General features: G+C 38.1%; 1 protein-coding gene across 1 annotated transcript in view; it reads right to left on the bottom strand.

Moving 5' to 3' along the window:
• Positions 1-285: 285 nt before the first annotated feature.
• The window catches only part of LOC308263905 (broad substrate specificity ATP-binding cassette transporter ABCG2-like), a gene marked incomplete at both ends in the record, with an annotated part of 42,732 nt that continues 26,650 nt past the window's right edge, over positions 286-16,367 (bottom strand). The window contains 7 exons of the mRNA XM_080697046.1: positions 286-433; positions 2,199-2,287; positions 3,149-3,238; positions 5,009-5,163; positions 6,577-6,701; positions 7,902-7,991; positions 14,079-14,161. Of these exons, the coding sequence (XP_080553172.1) occupies positions 286-433; positions 2,199-2,287; positions 3,149-3,238; positions 5,009-5,163; positions 6,577-6,701; positions 7,902-7,991; positions 14,079-14,161 (780 nt within the window). The remainder of the gene's footprint in view (positions 434-2,198; positions 2,288-3,148; positions 3,239-5,008; positions 5,164-6,576; positions 6,702-7,901; positions 7,992-14,078; positions 14,162-16,367) is intronic.

The following is a 16,367-nucleotide window of genomic DNA, read 5'->3' as shown; positions in this document are numbered from 1 at the left end:
ATAGGAGGAACAATAATTTAGACTGGATTTATTCCCCAAGAGATAAATTATTTTACCATTGATGAGATAAAACAATATACAATATGTGATATTACTAGTTTGGGGCTTCAGTTTTTTATGTATAATTTAGCTTTTTATGGTTTCTGTGAATATTTCCATTAAAATAATTGTTGCTGAATGACAGTATCAAGTAACTAAATAGAACAACACAATTAAAAACTCAGTGGGATACTTAAAAGTATTCCTTTTTAATGTGAAAATACTTAGTGGTAAATTAAAGAGGAACTATGAATGCTTTTTCAGAAACAGCAATTTTAGGTAGGCAATTGTGAGGAAGATAATCATCATACAGGCCAAAGCCACGTGATTCTGCCACAATCCCCAAGGTGAGAGGTCAATGCCTTGGTTTGTCAAGTATTCTTCACCAGTACATCTGAAATTCAACAGAAAACAATATAACTTCATTCCTAACATCTGTTCAAATTTACTCAATCTATTTACTGTTCTTTAAAAAGGCTGACAAGTAACCAAACTGTTAATAATTATTCCTTCAGTATAATAGCAAACAGTGATTAAATGCTTACATTTTTGTTACTATCTATGCTAAGCAACTTGCACCTAATAGTTAATCCCCAAAACAATGGAAAGGGGTATAGCTATTACACACAATTATCAAGTAACCCTTCACTTACTTCTGATGGGGAAACCCTCAGCTTTAACTGAGGACGCCTGTGGTCCTTGTTAAGCTGATCAAAGTTCCCTCAAGTCCTGGTCACCCATAAGACAACCATCCAAAAAACAACACAGGCTACAAATTCTTAAACTGAGGAGAGCAAAAGCTCCAAGCTGGTATCAGGATCCGTTGGCTCCCACACCAACACTGTAATGAGCATCGCAGACACTCAGCTATAGGGTGTTAGTAGCAGACTCAGGAATCAGACTCAAGCCTTACGTCATAGCTGGAACAGAGCAGGTACAGTGGTCCTGCACAGGTTACAAAAGCAGCTGGTACTAAAACTCCCTGACACAGCCACCGTTATGGCTTGCTACCATTCTTGTGCACTTCTTATATTTTAGCAATTCCAAAATCAGTCATGGTCTCTCTTTACTATAGGAGGAGCTACCTCCTTCCTCCTGAAGGTTGAGCCTTCTGGGACCCGAAGCCTGTGTGGCTTCTCCTCTTCTGGTCCCACTTTTCCCATCCACTTCATCTTACCAGCAGCCTGGCAGCAACTTTGTGTTACAAAGACACCACACTCATACCAAACCAAAGAGCATGGGCAGGCTAAAGGAAACCCCTCTTCATAGAGGTCTTCCTTGTCAGTACTAAAAATAGAAATTTATCCTATTGCTAACAATTATTTCTATACTGTTGAATATTTATGAGAGATTTAGGATACCAACATTTTCTTTTCTCTTATTAATTTATGCACCAAAATTCAATCATTAACAGAAATCATAGAAAATAGTTCTAAAATTTTAAAACAAGATCTTATAATTTTATTAAAACCTGCATTTTTGTTTTAATGACATTATGAAAAATGAGATTTCCTTCTTAACTGACATGTATTTCTTCTTTCTTTAGAGGATACATCCTCAAATAGGGAGCATTCTGGTTTAAACACACACACACACACACACGCACGCACGCACACACACATACACACACCACATCTTTGTAGTCTCTGATTTCTTATTTCCCAAAGGTGTGAGCAGAGGGAAGGACCAGAATCCAGCAGGGCAATTCTCACTGCCTTTATTCTGCCTTGTTATCCCTTATTACTGTCCACAGAGTAGGCTCACAGGTATCCCATAATCCATCCAGTTCAGAGACTGTAAACCCTTGCAAAACTATTAGAGCAGCCCATTTCAAACTCAGATGTTCTGAAAAAATGATAACTCAAACTTGCTTTCGAGAACTATGAAAAGGAACTTTTCAAAGGCCCCAAACAAACCAGTAATAAATACACTGGAAATACATCACCACATGAACTAAATTTTGACTTAATAGAACACAGGAGTTGTAAATCATTTTCTCATGCCTCAGTGCACAGTGACTCAGTTTGTACTTGAGAAAACAAGCTCAGAAGGGATTGTTGACCCTGAACTGACTCCGATGAGCTCTCAGTCTAGGAGTCTGTCTACATCACACTACAATAGTAAGCAGTCTCACACTGTGATGCTGAATGCAAACTTACGTTGCATAGCTGTTATCACAAGTACTGTTATCTGTTGTATTGCGTCCTGGACAGAAGTTTTGTCCCAAAAATTCATTATACTGCAAAGCCTGTAACACAAGAGGGAATCAGGGCAAGGTAAATAGTTATAAATGTCAATAAGTTTCCAAAAGATTATCACAATCATGCCCTAGAGTTTAATATTTATTGTTATTTACAAAACATACAAACTTACACATTCACCATCTTTGTTACAGCAAAAATCAATTAAGCTATTGCCCATGGTAATCAAGAGGCTTACAATTAGGATGTTGCATTACTTGACAAAGAGCAATGTATTTGACCAGGAGGGAAGACCTCTGACAATTTTACTCCAGAGCTGCTGCTTCTCTCCACAATTTTATATCCCCATAAATACTGAATTTGAAATGATATACTGGATCTCAATGAGTATTCCTGATTTATGGTAACAATCTTTTTTTTCTTATTTGTTTTTATCAAAACCAGTTGTAATTACGGGAGCTAGAAACTCAAGTTATAATATATTAAGACAGAGACCATTTATTGGGAAGTTGATTAGCTGGGTAGAATAAATATGGCTATTGGTATTATATGGTCTTTGTCTTCTTTCTAATTGTCCTTATCAAATAAACTGTGCATTCTAGTATGCCATCCTCTCATTATTTCCTTATTGAACTGAAACACAAGGTGTTTTTAATCAATTAGCTAATCTTTCACCTTTACTATGGGATTTCTCCCCACTCTCAACTTCCTCAAACAATGGAGGAAAGTTCACATGACTCCCAGACCTTGTACCAAACAAGGCTAATGGGAAATTCTCATCCATTGCTCCTAAAAGGAAATTCCTGGGTGGGAGATGTTCAGGTCTCATGGCTGAGGAGATGGTTAGGATGCATTTGTTTGTTCCCAGCTTGAAAGCTGGCTCACACTGACAGCTGAGGACAACTCACCGTATAGCCATATCGAGGAATGCTGAGGTACTGAAGCCACGAAAGCCAAGGGGCAACGGTTTTGAGATTTACCAAGAGACCTGAAAAAAGCTGCAGGAAGCAAAAACCAGAGTCAAAACTGATTTCATGAGGAATTCTACACAAGACCTTAAGAACGCTACAACCTTCGAAACATTTCTCCTAGGACCAGTACTTTCTGGAAATTCCTCCCACTTCCACTTGCTCTAAACACTAATTCTCCTTCTGTGTGTGTGTGTGTGTGTGTGTGTGTGTGTGTGTGTGTGTGTGTATACCTCTGTGTAGCTAAGTCTGCTTATGATTTTTATAGGAAGCACAATATACTTATAATCTAAATCATTTATTACAGGCATTTGGGAGCTCCTCCATTGTCAAGACTGGGGTCCTCATCTTTTTCTTTAACAACACACAAGGGACTATCAAGAAGAATGACCATCCCTGTAACTGAGGGGCGTTGGTTCCAGGACTACATACATAGATAGCAAAATCTACAAATATTTAAGTCCATTATTTTAAAATGGAAGAGTATTTGTATGTAACTCATGCATATGCTGGATACTTTATATGTACCCTGTATATTTAAAGTCATATTCAGACTGCTTGTAATACCTAATATGATATAAATGCTATGTAGATTGCTGATATATTGTATTTTTAATGACAAGAAAAAAGTCTGCATACGTTTGGCACAGATGCAATTTTATTCTTTGTATATTTCCTTTCTGCTTTTGGAAGAATCTTCAGATGTGAAGCTCATGGACACAAAGGGCTGACTACTCTTACTATTCTAATGATACCACATTACATGTCCTGTTAGTGAACCTGGCAATCGGGAACATGTAACAGAACAATCCTGAGCATCATATACCCCTCTCGACATCTGTGCAGCAGTTAGGATCTGTTACTTACAAGGATTTTAATTTTATTAATGTCCATGACTTCAGAAATAATTTGAGGTTCAGAATATGGATTAAGTACCTAATAAATCAAACCAAATATTTCTATTTATTTATTGACTGAGAGTATAGGAAATATAAATATTATTTAGCACTTTCTCAGTGACATATATTGGTAATTACCAAATCTAGAAATGAATTTTGGGAAGAATCTGAGCTAATAATGTAGCATTTAAAGATCCTTGCTTCTGGGGCAACAGGAAGCAATATTAAAGTGTGCATTGTTGAGCTAAGCACTTCTGCTTATGTGATGTCAATTTGTCTATCTGAGTGCAAAATTTGGGCGTATCTAGGCTTAGAACTAAGTAACCATTAAAAATGAAAGATAAGCACAAATATATTGTTACATGAGATTCACGGAACCCAGAAAGGAAATGAACTTGTAATGTGGACTTTGGAAAGTGTTTTCAAAATGCAAGAGCAGCTCAAGATAGACTTTCATGCCACACACTACACATGTCTCCTGGACCTTCGGCCTCACCTTAGACAGGAGTGAATCCAACCAACCACCTCTGCCATGGGCAAACAGCCGAGATAGCTCTAAAGCCAGCATGAAAAGTAGGCAGGTACCTGCCATGCTTATCAGGAAACAGACCAATCTTTATTTTTCTGGTTTGTGAAGTTCCAATTTATCAAGGTTTCATAGAATGTCACTAGGCAGTGTCTTTTAAAAGCAAGTTTATTTTGCATTAGAACTGCAAAAATAAAAGAGGATGAGGGCCAAGAGGAAAGCTAGCACAATCTCTAATATAAACTATATTTCAGTCTATGGAAGCATTCAAATCCCATGTACAGAATCCTCCAAGCAGGTTTCACAGGAGAGGTAAAATTGCAGGAGGAAACAAGGGGAAAGATATAGTCTAAGAAAAGCATAGTTCCTACTCACCATCATAAATACAAAAGCGATGGTCATGAGAAGTGTCGCGATGGACACCACGCTCTGACCCGCTGCTATGGCCAAGCCCATAGAACTGGCTGTATAAGCCACCAACATCAGGGTAAACATCATGATGAAGAAAGCATCCACTGCTGGCTTCAGTCCTTAGAGAGAAAAGAAGGGCTCAGCCCAGCTGCCTAGGTCACCATGTATTTAGGATGATTACGCAACTAACTCTATAATATTTTGAGAAACTAATATCAAAATAAGTCACCACCATCCAACCACCCTGAAGCACCTATTTCAGTGTTTCCCTCCATGAAACTGCATAAAGTTATCATACAGCTTTTTTTTGGACACTTACTACAAAAGCACTTTTCCATATAACACCTATGTTCCTTTCTGTGTGTTTATGAACAATTTCTGAGTTCCTGAGATAGCTACAGGTAACAGTTGTCAAAATTCCACTGTCTTAGCCAGGCGTGGTGCCGCACGCTTGTGATCCCAGTATTTGGGGGCAGAGATAGGAGGATCGTGGTTCTTGGACAGACTCAAAAATAGGACTGGGGGTTTAGCCGAGAGGTAGAATTCCCCTGGGTTCCATTTCCAGTACCACAAAAAGGTAAATAAATTAATTAATTAAATAAAATTCCACTGTCTTTCTCTCCCACAGGAAACTCATCAATAGCGCATTCACCTACCCAACCTCTCCATATTACTCATTGTTTGCTGTAACTGCATTAGTGGAGAAACTGAGGGCAGCAGTAGAGGACCTTACAGTGGTCTTAGTGCTCTATGATTTGGAATGGGGCTAAGTGAACTTTCACAAACTATTTATTTATCCATTTTTTGTGGTACTAAGGATTGAACCCATGGGCATTCTACCTCTGAGCTATACCCCAGCCCTTTTTATTTTTTATTCTGAAACAGGGTCTCACTAAATTGTGAAGGGCCTCAATAAGTTGCTCAGAGGGCTGCAAACCTGTGATCCTTCTGTCTCAGCCTCCCAAGTACTGAGATTACAGGTGTGCACCACCACACCTGGCTCATAAACTACTTTATTAACTGTAGAGAGCTAATGCTCTGGGTTATATAGCCTCAAGATTTTGAAACAGCCCTAAGAACACCTGTCAGGAGTCTGGGGTCTAGAATCCATGCCTAATTCTTTATAGAATCACATCTCTTACTTACAAAATGGAATGTTTGCATTCAAATACTGCTTTTATCCTACAGAGGTTGGTCTAAAATAGATTATTTCTGGAATGTATATTTGAGTAAATTTGGAAACTGATGAAAAGCGCTTGGGATGAAGCCTGAGAGTAAAACACAAATAAACCTGTCCACGTCCACCATATAGTTTTATTAAATCACTAAACCCAACATTACCATCTTCCTCTAATTAGAGAATGAATGAGGGAAGGAGGGAGGGAGGAAGAGAAAGAGAGAGAGAGAGAGAGAACTGATTACCTCTGCCTTATATCTCCCATATGTTTACAGAGAAAGATGGTGAAAAATAGAAAGATTAAGAAATTGTCTTTTAAAGATACATGCTCTATCAGCTCTATCATGTTACTTACCTATCATGAAGTATAGTATACATGTAAATATGACGCTTGGCAAAAGCCTCATGGGTAGTAAATCAGAAAACAGTTTTCCAAAGAAGTAAGATGACACTCGGTAGTATCCACTGATATACTCATGTCTACAGAACAAAAACACATGCCAAACATGGCAGATTAGTTAAGAAGGCACAAGACACAAAGATGTGAGGCCTACTCTACAGACTCTGCTCCCACCAGGGACTAAGACCACAGCTGCTTCCCGCTCCAAGCTCACCCCATACCCTTTGCCATCTCAGTGCAGCCTCCCTGGGATGTGTGCCCAGGTCACGATGCCACTGCTATGACCCTCTCTCCTTACAGCATTCCCCTCTCTACCACCTGCTCTGGGCACAGAAAACCTCCTCCAGGTGCACAGGCTGCAGCTGCTCACCCTCCTCAGAGACTCTGCTTCTCCTCTGATACTGGCTTTCTCTGTGCAGCGCTTCAGGGGCTAACACCAGCTGAAGTGGAGCCTTCTCCCCACTTCCGAGAGTGAAGAAGGCCATGCTGTTATTCTCCAAAGCTCCAGTGCAGCTTCAGATCCCTAAACTCCTTTTACTTCTGTTGCCCTCACGTTAAAAATGAAAACGACTTCTTCAATGATCACGTTTCCAATGTACAGCTCTGTCAGCTACCAAACCCTCATCTTTCCTCTTCCTCACACTTCTCTCCCCTAATTCCAAACTCTCCCACTGATATCTCTATCCCTCCCCTCTCTGATGATCCTTTCCCTCGGCATGGAACTCGAGGAAAATCCTTCCAGCTTTGAAAAACACAAGGGACAAAAATCCCGCTCTTCACTGAGCCTGCCCTCCGGCCCCCGAGGGCTGCACTTGGTCAGTCTTGGTCAACTTACCTCCCACCTCCAATTCATTCTTAACCCACCACTTCGTGTCTACCAAGTTCCTCAAATATTTTTTGCGAGGGTCATCATGGCTTGTTATTTAAAAACAAAAGATTCTTTTCATTATTGCTTGCCTTCTCTGCAGCACTAGGATTTGCCAGCCATATCTTACCCTTGAAAGTCCCTTTCCCTTGATACCAGGCCCCACATGCTCTTGATTGTCCATACCACCAGTGACTGCTTTTTCTCAATTAATATTGGCAACTCCAACACATAATTTAAAAGCTCGTGTTGTATGCTATAAACATATGCGATTTATATTTTTCAGTTATTAAATATGTAAAAGAATAGAAAAATTCTGGTAATCTCAAGTAACATAGGTAATCCTTTGGCTCCAGATGTGACCAATTTGACTAATAGCCCCAAATGGCCCTTCCCAGAAGAAAGGCCTACTTACATAAAGAGCTTCTTCTCCACTACAAAGAGTTCCACAGCGGACACACTGCTGAAACACTGGTTGGTGGTCAGGAAAAAGAGAACCCCTGCTCTGCCGGGCAAAAGGAGACACAAACACAGTCAATCAACACTCTCATATCGGGATTCTACCACACAACCACTTCCACAAATGATATAATACTGAACAGATTAAAAGAAAGAAGTTGGGCATGATGGTGCACGCTTGTACTCCCAGCATTCAGAAGGCTGAAATTGAAGGATCGCGGTTCGCAGACAGACTCAGCTACTTAGGGAGGCCCTCTGCAACTTAGTGAGACCCTGTTTCAAAAATAAAGAATAAAATTAGGGTGGGGATGTGTCTCGGAGGACAATGTCCCTGGGTTCCATCCCCAGGCCCACAAAATAAATAAATAAATAAATAAATAAATAAAAATATTCTGTTAAAACAGAAAGGGAAGCATGATCCCATCAGGTCTGCCCCATTTCTGTGTCTGTCTACACTGTGGTACTTCTGCAACTCCACATTTTAGAACATTCCAAAATTCACATTCTTAGGTTGATCACTGAATTGGGTTCCTATTAAATCCATATATTGAAGCCCAAAATCCCAGTGGGGTGGTACATATAGATGGGCCTTTTTTTCTTTGGATACTAGGGATGGAACCCAGGAATATTCTACCTTCAAGTGACACCCCAACCCAATTTTTTTATTCTTTATTTTGAAACAGGGTCTCACTGATCTGCAAAGGGCCTCACCCTAGTTGAGGCTGGCCACGAACTGTGATCTTCCTGTCTCAGCCTCCCAAATTCTGGGATTACAAGCATGTGCCACCATACCCAGCAAGATGGGCCTTTTGTTTAAATGACATGAGTGGAGCTCCCAACATAGGATTTGTGCCCTTAGAAGAAAAGAAACAGCAAGAGTCAGCTCTGCCATGAGCAGGCCCAGAGTGAAGGCAGCCAGCCATCTGCAAGCCAGAAAGGGGCCTCACAGGAGCCTTGCTCTGTGGGATAGAACCCTGACCTTCACTTCCAGAATCTAGATTGGGGAGGTGGAGGATAAATTTCTGTTGTTTATGCTGCCAAGTCTATGGTATTCTGTTATGGTAACTAGCACTAATACTTAGTTTATGAAAATACTATCCCTTTCAATTCCATTAGCAAAAATGCCAAGTGTCACTGCTAATATATAAAAAGAAAAAGAACAAGATAAATAAAGCTCAAAAGTGTTAAAACGTTCATTAGGAAGTTTGGTTTTAGAGTAAAGAAGAAAGTTAGATATTGAAGGATAAACACAGGATCTGGAAGGAAGAAATCCTAATTCAGATCAATAGCACAGACATCCCCTTGCAGACATCAGCAAAAGCCCTGACAATTAGCCCTGACTTAGGACAAACACTTTCCTATGGAGTTTGCAAAGGGTTCAAAAAAGAAATCAAAGTGATGTTTTTTTTATGGTACTGGGGATTGAACCCAGGGGCATTCTGCTTCTGAATTATACTCTCAAGCCATTATTAATTTTTATTTTAAAACACAATCTCCCCAAATTGCTGAAGCTGGCCTCAAACTCGCTATCCTCCTGTCTCAGCCTCTCAAGCACTAGAATTGAAATCATTCAGCATGAAGCTTATTTGCCTGCACCTGTTTGAAAATAAATATTTACACAAGTATTGTGTGTGTGCGTGTATGTTTCTATCACTCTCAACCCCATTATGATGTGCAATTACAATGCACCAATGAAGTTATATTAAAATAATTATGTTTTTAAAAAAATGGTCAGCTAACCCATACTTTAATATATATATGGATTTTATTAGGGTAGCTAGCACCCTTGAAACAGGGATGGACTTCCCTTTACATAAAAAAAGTTTAATTGACATGAAGGATGTTAATTGAAACTAAGAAAAAAGATGATGTGGAAGAATAGTCACTTTGATGATATGCATTTTCTATCCAAGAACATGGAAGATCTTTCCATTTCCTAAGGTCTTTAATTTCTTTTCTCAGTGTTTTATAGTTTTCTTGGTAGAGGTCTTTTACCTCCTTGATTAGGTTTTTAAAATTATTTTATTTTGTGGGATATCCTGAGTGGAAATATTTTCTGGATTTCTTTTTCAGTGGACTTATGGTTGGCATACAGGAAAGCTTCTAATTTTTTAAGATTGATTTCCCATCCAGACACTGTGCTGAACCGGTAGATCAGTTCTATATGCCTTTTGTTTGATTTTGTTGGGTCTTTTAAGTATAGTATCTGTAAATCATAAAGTTTTAGTTCTTCTTCTCCTATTTGTACTCCTTTGATTTCCTTTTCTTACCTTATCAGCTAGAGTCTAAGTACTATATTGAAAAAAAATGGTGATAAAGGACATCCTTATCTTGTTCCTCTTTTTAAGGGGAATTCTCATAGTTTTTCCCCATTTAAGATGATGTTGGCTGTGAGTCTATTGTACATTGCCTTTATGATGTTGAAGTATGTTCTCAATAATCATACTGAACATAAAAGGCCTCAACTTCCCAATAAAAAGACATAAAGTGGCAAAATGGATTAAAAACCAGAATCCATCTATATCTGCTGCCTGCAAGAAACACACCTTACAAGTAAAGATAGTAACAAACTTAAGGTAAAGGTCTGGAACAAGGTTAATCCAATCCAATGGAATTCGAAGATAAGCAGGAGTAGCAACTATGATATCAGACAAGTTAGACTTCAAACCCAAGCTTATTAGAAAAGACAAAGCAGGTCATTTTTTACTGGTAAGAGAAACAACCCAGCAAGAAAAAATAATGATAGTCAACATTTTTGCCCCAAACAAAGATGCAGCCACTATCATAAAATAAATTATTTGTGATATTAAGTCACACATAGATCCCAATACAATAATACTGGGAAACTTTGACACCCCTCTCACAGACAAAGGTCAATAAAGATGCCTCAGATTTAAGAACACCATAAAACAAATATTCTATCCAACCATAGCAGATTTCATGTTTTTCTCAGCTATTCATGCAACCTTCTCCAAAACAGATCACATCCTGGGCCACAAAATGAGCGCTAGCAAATTTAAAATATGTGACATATGCCCCTGTATCTTTTCATGAAATAGAACTAGAAATCAACTATAAGAAGACCCAGAGTAACCACATAAACATGTGGAGAATGAACACCACACTGCTGAATGAAGAATGGGTCATAGAAGAGTAAGGGGTGAAATAAAGAAATTTCTAGAAACAAATGAAAATAGAGATACAACATATCAAAACCTCTGGGACATTTTGAAGGCAGCATTAAGAGGAAAATCCATAGCACTGAATGCTCATATAAGAAGAACAGAAAATCACCAAATAAATAACGTAATGGCACATCTCAAAGCCCTTGAAAAACAGAAACAATCTAACCTCAAATCTAGTAGAAGACAAGAAATTATTAAATTCAAAGAAGAAATCAATAAAGTAGAGAATTTTTAAAAATACAGAAAATCAACCAATCCAGATTACAAAAATAAGAGATGAAAAATAAGTTATTACCACTGACAGTGTGGAAATTTGGAGTATTATCAGAAACTACCTTGAAAAACTATACTACAATAAAATGGAAAATCTGGGAGAAAATGACAAATTTCTAGATAAATACAACCTTCCTAAACTAAGTCAAGAAGATATAGAAAACTTAAAATAACCAATAGCAATAAAAAACATTAAAACAGCAATAAAGAGCCTACCCTCAAAGAAAATCCCAGGACCAAATGGTTTCCAAAGTGAATTTTATGAAACCTTTATATAAGCGCTAATCCTGATACTCCTCAAATTATTCTGTGAAATAGAAAGAAACAGGACTCTCCCAAATACATTCTATGACGCCAACATCACATTAATGCCAAAACCAAAGACAGTTCAAGGAAAGAAAACTACAGGCCTATATCACTGAAGAATTTAGATGCAAAACTGCTAACAAAATACTAGCAACACACATTCAAAGTCACATCAAGAAAATCATACACCATGACCAAGCAGGGTTCATCGCAGGGATGCGAGGCTGGTTCGACATATAAAACATGATACATGTAGCCGGGCGTGGTGGCACACGCTTGTAGTCCCCGTGCTTGGGAGGCTGAGACAGGAGGATCATGCAGGTTTGAAGCCAGCCTCAGCTGGTTTAAGAGACCCTGTTTCCAAATAAAAAATATAAAATAGGTCTGGGATTATAGCCCGGAGGTAGAAAGCCCCTGGGTTCCATTTCCCAGTACCACACACACAAAAAAAATTAAAAATATTAAAAAAAAGATACATGTAACTCATCACATAAACAGAAACAAAGACAAAAATACATGATCATTTTAATAGAAGCTAAAAAAGCATTTGACAAAATGCACCCATTTATGATTTGGTATATCACTTAAATGACATCAAAATAAGAGGACAGCGTTTAAAACTATAAACCCAAGGGAACAAACCCATTTGCCTTAAAATAAAAATAAGAATACATAGACACTTAGTATTTTTAATACCTACAGAATAAAGGTTACAAACTATTTTAAATGTAAATGTTAATACAGTAGTTAAAATGAATTTAAAATATCAAAGCCTAGTAGATAAACAGTTATATAACTTTCTGTATAGAAATAAACCTAAAATAAAATAAAACGCAAATTTGATAAACATGGAACTTAGAAAAGATTCGGTTCAATTTGTTGTTTTACATCTAATGGTAATGTTTATGATTCTGAAAAAGTAGAGAGTAAAACTACTTGTAAATCAAAAGCAATACTTTTAGTAGTTACTTTTAGTAATTACTTCTAATAATTATTTTATACTAAATAATTTTTATCCTTGATAAATTTAATGCTTCTAATTCTTTTCAAGGTTGGAAACAATTCAGAGAGCTCAACCCTCAGGGAAGATGAAAAGATAAACAATAACTCTAAAAACAGCTGTTATAATAGTTTCACTGTAGAGTGAGACTATTTGATTCCACATGGAAAAAATTATTTCGTTTGAGTGAAATCTATTTTTATGCTCATTCTTTTTTTTAAAACTAACCAACTTTTTTCACACATCAAAACAGATTCAACATAAGCTTCTGGAGTAAAATGGGAATAATTCCATTTACCACGTCTGGATTTTGAAGGTTAACTGAGATTATGGGGTGCCAAATACAGAGCCCGATGTCTAATGAAGCACAGTTCTCAATACCTAAATTACAAAAAGAGCCCTGAGATCTGTGAGAAACTGACAACGTATGTTTATTGGCTTATTTATTTATTTATTTATTTTGTGGTACTGGGGGTGGAACACAGGGCTTTCAAACTCTGGGCTATACTCCCAGACCTATTTTTATATTTTGTTTAGAAACAGGGTCTCACTAAGTTGCTGAGAGACTCACTAAGTGGCTGAGGCTGGCTTCTAACCTGTGCGATCCTCCTGTCTCAGCCTCCCAAGCGCAGGGATTACAAGCGTGCGCCACCACGCCCAGCTAGAATCTATGTTTAGAACATGACACAGCCATTAAGAAATCTCACTGTAAAGCTGGGTGCAGTAGCACATATAAGTAGACTCAGCAATTTGGAAGACTATGGCAGGAGGATCACTTGAACTCCAAAATTCAAGGCCAGAGTGGGCAATATAGTAAGACTCCCATCCCCAAAGTAAGTAAATAAGTAAATGAATAAGTAAGTCTTATGATGGAACAATATTTTTAAGGACACATCATCACTGTAACTAGTTAAAAGAGAAGGAAATTCTAACATATGCTACAAAATGGATTCACCATGAAGCCATTACGCTAAGAGTTAAAGTAAGTCAGTCACCAAAAGACAAATAATTAAGTGACTCCGTGTATATGAGGTTCATGGAGGTCAGAGACATAAAGTAAGAAGGTGCTAGCTGGGCACTGGGAGTGAGTGTGAGGAGTTGTTGTTGAATGGGCAGGGCAGTTCAATTTGAGAAGACAGAGGTGGCAACAATGTGAATGTACTTAATGCTACTGAACTATATGCTTAAAATGGTTAAAAAGTTAAGTTTTATGTTTTATGTGGTTTATCAATAGACATAAAAGAGAAAAATAACTCTTCCATTCAGTTTTCAACTCACTCATTAATCCTCTCCACAATAAAACAGAGATATCTATAAGCTTATACAAAGTAACATCAGTTTCTCAAAATCAAAATCCAAATTGACTTACCTGTTCTGGATTCCAGCAGGATTATTTTCTAGCCCAAAGTAAATGGCACCTATAACTAGTGCCAGTATGGCTGTAACAAGGATCTTTTCAAAAAGAAAAATGAAAATAAAAGTTTCAATTAGAGGTAAAAACAATCTATGTACCATTAATTTTATTTCTTTTATGTATCATTCGTTATTATGAGATACACTACTACATAATCAGATCTCTCCATTGAGACAAACACTTTAAATTGTCTGGCCAGAGTCCAGTATACATTATTGCACTGCTTTCTAAATCAAATTGAAAATCAAGCTATCTATTGTTTGGGGAACTGAAAAGACAACAGAGCAGACTAGTGGACATGCTAAGATTGCTCCCAGTGTCCACCATGCACTGCTGAGTCAGGGCCCATTCAGGTACTCGGCCCACAAGGTAACAGAACATTGCAGGTTCCCGGGGAAAACATTTGGGGGATAAAGTCCAAGTGGCAAAGAGTTTTGACCTGAATTGAACTCTCAAGGTTTGTGCCGGTAAACACGCACAATTTCATATTTCAAGACGTTCAAGTGAAAACAGGATGTCTTTACTCTTAATATTAAAAAGTAAATAAAAAATTTAAAAGCACACACGCCAATTCAGACAATGGAATAATGCGTGCTGAGGAAGTAGGCGTGGGCAGGACCACGCTGATATCTGGGGAGTCCCTGCCTACATGGGAAAGTGCCCTGTCACTGTCATAAAGCACGCAACCAGCTGCCTCTGGGAACACTGAGTGCTTCCATCACCTGTCTCCTCTGTCACTGCTTCTCCAACCTCAGCCAGTGAGACCTGGGTCAACACCCTGCACCCGAGCTGCCAGCTCCTCCCCACCCTCACCTACTTTCCCCTGCTCAGCCTATGGGGCTGGCTCTCAAGGAGACTGCACCAATAGCACTTGGGGTTTGGGGATGAAAAGTCTCTTAAGAATGCTTCCATTAGCAATGGCTTAAGGGTTACATTTTGATATAATGTATTTGAAGAATTCCACTTATTATCATTCATAAGGTTGTTATCAAAGTAAGAGAAATCGTAATCCAAAGAGCAAAAATGATCCCTACCATATATCTTGGAAATTTCAAAGTTTATAAAGAAAATTTCAATACTACAACAGTACCAAGACATGAAGGAACCTGTGAAGGTCATTTTTGGATGACGCACGCCAAAGGAGAAAAACAAAATCATGATCTAAAAAAAAATATTTTGTGAAACCTTATTCCAAAAAGGATATTATGTAAATATTTAACTTAGGAGATATCCTTAAAAATCCCATTGCCACCAATAAAAGCATTCAAAAAGAGGGAAAAAAAACATCCCTTTGCTAATTAGGCAGAATTTGGGGCGGTGGTGGTGGGGGTAAATCTATTATCCTGTCATATTTTCACTGTCCACAGGATATACTTTATTTCAACAGCTCAAGTTCCAAAATAAATACTTAGGACTCTATCAACATACAACATGCACAAGTATATGAGAAGATATACTTTCATACATACAATAAACTTTTAAGAATATTCAGTCTTTTTTTTTTTTTTTTACGGTACCAAGGATGGAACCCAGGGGCATTGAACTTCCGAGCTATACCTCTGGCCCTATTGTTTTAGTCCTATTTATTTATTTATTTATTTATTTATTTATTTATTTATTTATGGTGGTTCGGGGTGGAACCCAGAGGCTTTCTATCTCTGGGCTATATGCCCAGACCTATTTTTACATTTTATTTGGAAACAGGGTCTCACTAAGTTGCTGAGAGCCTCACTAAGTAGCTGAGGCTGGCCTCGAACCTGTGCGATCCTCCTTTCTCAGCCTCAAAAGGGCAGGGATTACAAGTGCACACCACCACACCCCGCTAGTCTTTTTTATTTTTGAAACAGGGTCTCACTGAGTTGTGAAGGACCTCATTAGGTAGCTGAGGATGTCCACCAACCACAATCCTCCAGTCTCAACCTCCTGAATGCTGGGATTACAAGTGTGCACCACTGTGCCCAGCAATACTCAGTCTTTTAAACAAGAAGTTCCACATCTTTCATTTGCATTTAAACTTGATATCTTATAATAACACTATCAGTATTATCATTAGGATGTTTTCTAACACCATCAAAGTTCTAAAAGTATTTCCACTCAATTTCCAAAAATGTTAACAAAACTATGTGTCCCATGAGTATGCTTTTACAAGGCGTGTCTTTGTTTATTACTTTCTTGCACATAGAGAGCAAAAAACACCAGGCAAACATTGCACAATGGGGCAGATGACCTCTGAGCTATACCCCC

The sequence above is a fragment of the Muscardinus avellanarius genome (genome assembly GCF_963383645.1).
Source record: "Muscardinus avellanarius genome assembly, chromosome: 6".
In the NCBI taxonomy this organism is placed as follows: domain Eukaryota; kingdom Metazoa; phylum Chordata; class Mammalia; order Rodentia; family Gliridae; genus Muscardinus; species Muscardinus avellanarius.
Note: the sequence above shows the minus strand (reverse complement) of the source record. Positions and strands in the feature narration are given on the sequence as shown.